General features: G+C 47.2%; 1 protein-coding gene across 1 annotated transcript in view; it reads left to right on the top strand.

The window, feature by feature from the left end:
• Positions 1 to 5,436, top strand: part of LOC119589537 (uncharacterized PE-PGRS family protein PE_PGRS54-like) — a 34,021-nt gene extending 28,585 nt beyond the window's left edge. The window contains exons 5-6 of the mRNA XM_037938138.1: positions 124 to 223; positions 401 to 5,436. Coding sequence (XP_037794066.1) covers positions 124 to 223; positions 401 to 5,081 — 4,781 coding nt within the window. The 3' untranslated portion in view covers positions 5,082 to 5,436. The remainder of the gene's footprint in view (positions 1 to 123; positions 224 to 400) is intronic.
• The last annotated feature ends 6 nt before the right edge of the window (positions 5,437 to 5,442 follow it).

Below are 5,442 nucleotides of genomic sequence, written 5' to 3'. Positions count from 1 at the left end.
TTGTGTTTCGTAACTATATTTCAATAACATAATCCCTAAGATTTGAAGCTTTACACAAACACGATTTGAACTAATGAGATCTTCGTATGTTTTCCCCTTGTTTACACATTTACCATTTTACAGTTGACATCATCAGGCTTGGCGATGAAGATGACGACATGATAGTTGGTGTTGCTGGCAATGATTACCCGACGTACGCTGAAGTCCCTGACACTTCTTTTAGGTAAGTGGAAAAACGTAGGATCTGTGGAACTTCTTGTTCTTTTTCCCCCTTAGTGTACATCACCTCGGAGTGTATGATGCTATTTGTAACATCATGACTTTAATATACGTTGTTACATTTTTCACACGGATTAAATTCTATCATCTAATGTACTTCCATTTCTATACAACTCTACAGGTGTGAAGACCAGCAGTCCCCAGGTTACTTTGCTGACCAGGAAGCTGAGTGCCAGGTCTTCCACATTTGCGTCGCTCAAGGTCGTCGGATTCAGAAGTTCTCTTTCCTGTGTCCCAACGGCACCATCTTCGATCAACAGTACCTTGTGTGTGTGTGGTGGTATAGCTTTGACTGTGCTCAGGCCTCCCAGTTCTACAGTGTTAACGATGGTATCTTCAGTGATACGGGATCTCCAGCATCACCTGGTGGAGGCAACGTTGGTAACCCACGAATCTCAGGGGCTACAGGTTCTGTGGGCGGACAACCAGGTTCTCCTAGAGCAGGTGGTTCTGCAGGATCAGGAAGTGAATTTCCTAATCAAGAAGTCGGTGGTTTAAATGGACAACCAGGTTTGGCAGGACGACCAGGTTCCTCAGGACAGCCAGGTTTAGGTGGACAAGGTACAGCTTTTGGAGGCCCCGGATCTACAGGTGGATTTAGACCAGCAGACAGGCGCCCTGGCTCAATTGGGGGAGCAGGCTCAAGGGATGGCCGCCCTGATTCGACTGGGGGAGCAGGCACTAGAGATGGACGCCCTGGTTCGACTGGGGGAGCAGGCACTAGAGATGGACGCCCTGTCTCAGCAAGCAGAGGCCAAGAATCACTAGGCCCACAGGGTGGATTCCCTGCAACACAAGGTGGATTCCCCCGTCCTTCTGCATCTGGACAACCTGGACAAAACAATTTGGGGCAAAATGTTGCAGATTTCCCTAGACAAACTCAAGGACAAGGAGGATTTGGTTCACCTGGTTTATCTGGCAATGCAATAAATCAGAATGGATTTGGTCCTGGGCAGAATACTGGGGATTCAGGTTTGGGCCAGGCACAAGGTATTTCTGGCCCAGGTCAAGCAGGATTTGGCTCACAGCAACCAGGTCGTGCTACTGGCCAAAATGGATTAGGTCTGAGTCAGCAGCAACCTGGACAGACTGGATTTGGCTCAGCCCAGAGTGGTTTTGGTCCTCAAAAGCCTAGTTCTAGCCCAGGTCAAGCTGGATTTGGTCAGGGTCAGAGAGGTTCCACCCCAGGGCAGAGTGGCTTTGGGTCTGAACAGACTAGATTTGGACCAGGTCAGAATCAGGCAGGTCTTGGTCTAAGTCAAAATCAAAGACAGCCTAGCCCTGGTCAGAGTGGATTTAGCTCTGGTCAGACAGGCCTTAATCCTAACCAAAGAGGATCTGCTCCTGGACAAAATGACTTTGGCTCTGGTCAAGCTGCATTTAACCCAGGTCAAGGACAGGCAGGTTCTACACCATCTCAAGGTGGAATCGGGTCAGACCAGACTGGATTCTCGGGTCCTGGTCAAACCGGAACTAACCAAGGTCAAGGATTTGGGCCAGGTCAGACACAGGCAGGATTTGGGCCAGGTCAGACACAGGCAGGATTTGGAACAGGCCAAACACAGGCAGGATTTAAGCCAGGTCAAACACAGACAGGATTTGGAACAGGTCAAACACAGACAGGATTTGGACAAGGCCAGAGGCAGTCAGAATTTGGACCAGGTCAGAAGCCGACAGGATTCGGCCCAAGCCAGAACCAAATTGGCTCTACTCCTGGACAAAGTGGATTTGGGTCAGGTCAGGCAGGTCCTGGTTTAGGCTTTGGTGCAGGACAGACACAGACAGGCTCTACTCCAGGTCAAGGTGACTTTGGTTCTGGACAAGAAGGGTATTCAGGTCCAGGTCAGACTGGATTTGGACAGAATCAGCCGGCCTTTGGCACAGGGCAGACACAAACAGGGTCTACCCCGGGTCAAGATGGATTTGTTTCAGGTCAGACTGGATTTGGACCTGGGCTGAACCAAGCAGGTCATAGACAGACAGGATTTGGTTCAGGCCAGGGTCAAGTAGGATCTGGCCAAGGAGTTGGACCAACAGAGGACAGTCAACGTGGAGGTCAACCTGGCCAGAGCGGTTTCTCAAGCCCAGGCCAAATTGGCACCGATCCAAGTTACCCAGGAATTAATATAGACCAGACAGCCTTGAATCAAGGCAGGCCAACTCAAAATGAAGGGAATGCTGGCCAAGCAGTCTCTGGATTTGGTCCAGTTCAGGGTCAATTAGACTTGGTATCAAATCAAGGCCAACCTGGTTTTATAAATGGCCAGGTCCAATCTGATTATCAGCCGGCTCAAGGACAAAGTCAGGGAGGATTAGGTCAAAATCAGTTACAATTTGATACTGCGCCAGGGCAAGATCAGGGTGGAATAGGTCAAAATCAGGGGCAATTTGGAACAGGTCAGGGCCAAGAACAAGGAGGATACAGTCCAGACCAAGGACAAGCTGGGTTAAATGTTGGACAAGGTCAGAATCAGATCAATCCAAATCAAGGTCAGGGTGGATTTGGTACAGGCCAAGGACAGTTTGGCCAGAGGGAAATTGTTCCAGGCCAAACACAACCAGGATTTGGCCCTGGTCAGAGCCAAAATGAATACCAAGCAGATCAACAGCAAACCGGTTTTGGCCCTGATGTTTCAAGCCAGAGTGGCCAGGGATTGCCAAACTTTGGTACTGACTTGAACCAAGGTAATGTTGGTCTTGGAGTGAATAATGTAATCCAAGATGGAATCAGTAACCAAGGATCAACTAGACAAACAGGAGGATCTCAGGGACAGGACACTGGGTATAATTATCCCACTCCGGAGACAAGTCTCTTCATTGGCTCTGGCCCTGCACAAGCAGGGTTTGGAACAGCAGGCATTGATGGTATTCTTGATGTGCAGGATTTAAATCAAGATGAAATTTTACTCATAGATGATCAGGATTCTTTTGACACCAGTTACCAAGGTGAAGGCGGTTCCCAACAACCTGGTCAACAAACTGACTTTTCAGGCAATAACATTGGCAACACTGGTACATCCGGAAATCTTAATGAACTTTTATTAATTGAGAACCAGGACCCAGCTATCAACATTGGAAATGTCCAAGGTGAAATTATTGTCCAACACTCCGGAACTCCAACTGTAGGTGGTAGTTTAACCGGAGATACTGGTACTAACGATTTTAATCCAAGTATCCAAGGTAATTCAGGATATCAGAATGATCAATTCCAAGGTAACCAAGTATTTCAAGTAAATAACAATGCCCAGGGAAATGAAATACTCCTCACTGATGATAATACATCCAATGTAGGATTTTCAGGAAACCAGAATACTGCAAATGAAAATGGATACAGCTACCCAGGTCCAAGCTCAATTTCCCCAGGTACTTCATTAAATGACAACCAACAAACGTTTAGTGTAAATGTTCCGCTTCCACCCCAGTCACTTGGTCCCATCACCTCTGGACTGCCTGCTGTCTCAGATGACACAATTTTCATATTTACTTCTAATAACGATAACGACAGGCTCGATACCACTCCATATCCCGACGTTCCGGCACCAAAGCCAGTCTTTACACCAACTGAATCCCACAGCCAGGCAGAGGCCCCTGTTCCAGTTGGAGGATTTGAACCAGCCATTACAAACTTAGGTTCTGCTTCACCTGAAGGACTGACCCAAATTACATCAGGAGATTTTGGTCTTTCTTTGACGGGAGGCATAACATCAAACAATGCTGGTGGTGTACCTCTTCCTCCTCAGGACTACATTCCCCCCACACAAGAATTCGCTGCACGGGAGAGTACCAAATCACAGAGTTCTCAATTTAGCTTCTCTGGTTCATCCACTGGCAACCTTTCGCCTAATCCATTCTCATTTTCTTCAACACCTGTGTCCCTTACAGACAGCCTCAAGCAAGAAGTAGTAGCTCCTGTCACTCAGGAGGCAGACTCACAATTCACTTTCCCTTCACAACCAAACATAGGCTCAACCCTTGATTTCTCAACCCTCGAACAAGGATATCTCCCTCCTGTTGATAATGGTGAAATCAGTAACAATATCCAACCCTCAAACTCGCCCTCTTTCCCTGAATTGTCCCCAGCCTCCATTTCATTCCCCAGTTCATCATCATTCCCAAGTTCTTCACCATCGCCCTTCCCCAATAATGGTTTCTCTTCCACACCCTCCTCGCCCTCTTCCTCCTACCCAGGAGATTCAACTTCATCCTTTGAACCTTCTGTCTCAACCTCCCCACAAAACCCAGTAAGCTTTAACCCAGTGTCCTCAGTTTCTTCTCAGTCATCATCTGCTGGTTCTCCCGTTTCTGGTAATGGGGCAAGTGTAGGAACAGCCCAGTCCTTCCCACAGTCCTTCCCAGCTGGTTCACCTGTTTCTGGAAATGAAGCTAATGGAGGAAACTTCGGAAATGTGGGTAATCAGCAAGGAGGTCAACAAGCTATTTCTACTCCTCTAGACCTTGGATACCTTCCACCTGTGTCAGAATTCACAAGGAACACCCGTCAAACCAGTCGCCGTGATAATAAAATCTATGTCACCCCCCTACCTGGTGTGGAGAAGTCCTTTAGAGAGGTTTCAGGTCGACGAGCATTCCGACCCTCTGTTCAGATCACTGATGGAATGGATAAACTTGAGTTTAAGCCCAAGACTCCTGCAAAACCCTTCGGAAGGGTGTTCTTCCCGTCCAACCGTCGAAGTGACACTGCTCCAGTGAGGTACATCGACAATTCACGAAAATCCTTCGTGGCGACATCTTCGTCCCCCTTCAACCCCTTCAATCAGTACAGCCTTTCCTTTAGGCCCTAAAATCCCTTGCCAAATATTACAACTGTAAACACAGTCTCTGCCATCATTAGAAGTAGCGAAAGTTACCATAAGGTGTATGATCATAGGATCATGTTTTGGTGCGACTATAGATTTAAGTTAGATTTATGTGTGTGTGACATTCTAACCCTGAGGCTTAGTGCTGTGCACTGCCCGACTACCCAGTCTTTCAGCCCAGATATCTTGAATAACTAAATAACCATAATTGCAGCTATTGATATAGAAATATATGTTATTGTATTAAAATTTGTAATTCGAATGTATTCAAGATTTCTAGCCACAGTCTGTCATTAAATTATTAACCCTTTATTTCAATCGCTCGCAGCTGGTCAGCGAGCGAGCA

Source organism: Penaeus monodon, chromosome 25, assembly GCF_015228065.2.
Source record: "Penaeus monodon isolate SGIC_2016 chromosome 25, NSTDA_Pmon_1, whole genome shotgun sequence".
Classification (NCBI taxonomy): Eukaryota; Metazoa; Arthropoda; class Malacostraca; order Decapoda; family Penaeidae; genus Penaeus; species Penaeus monodon.
Note: the sequence above shows the minus strand (reverse complement) of the source record. Positions and strands in the feature narration are given on the sequence as shown.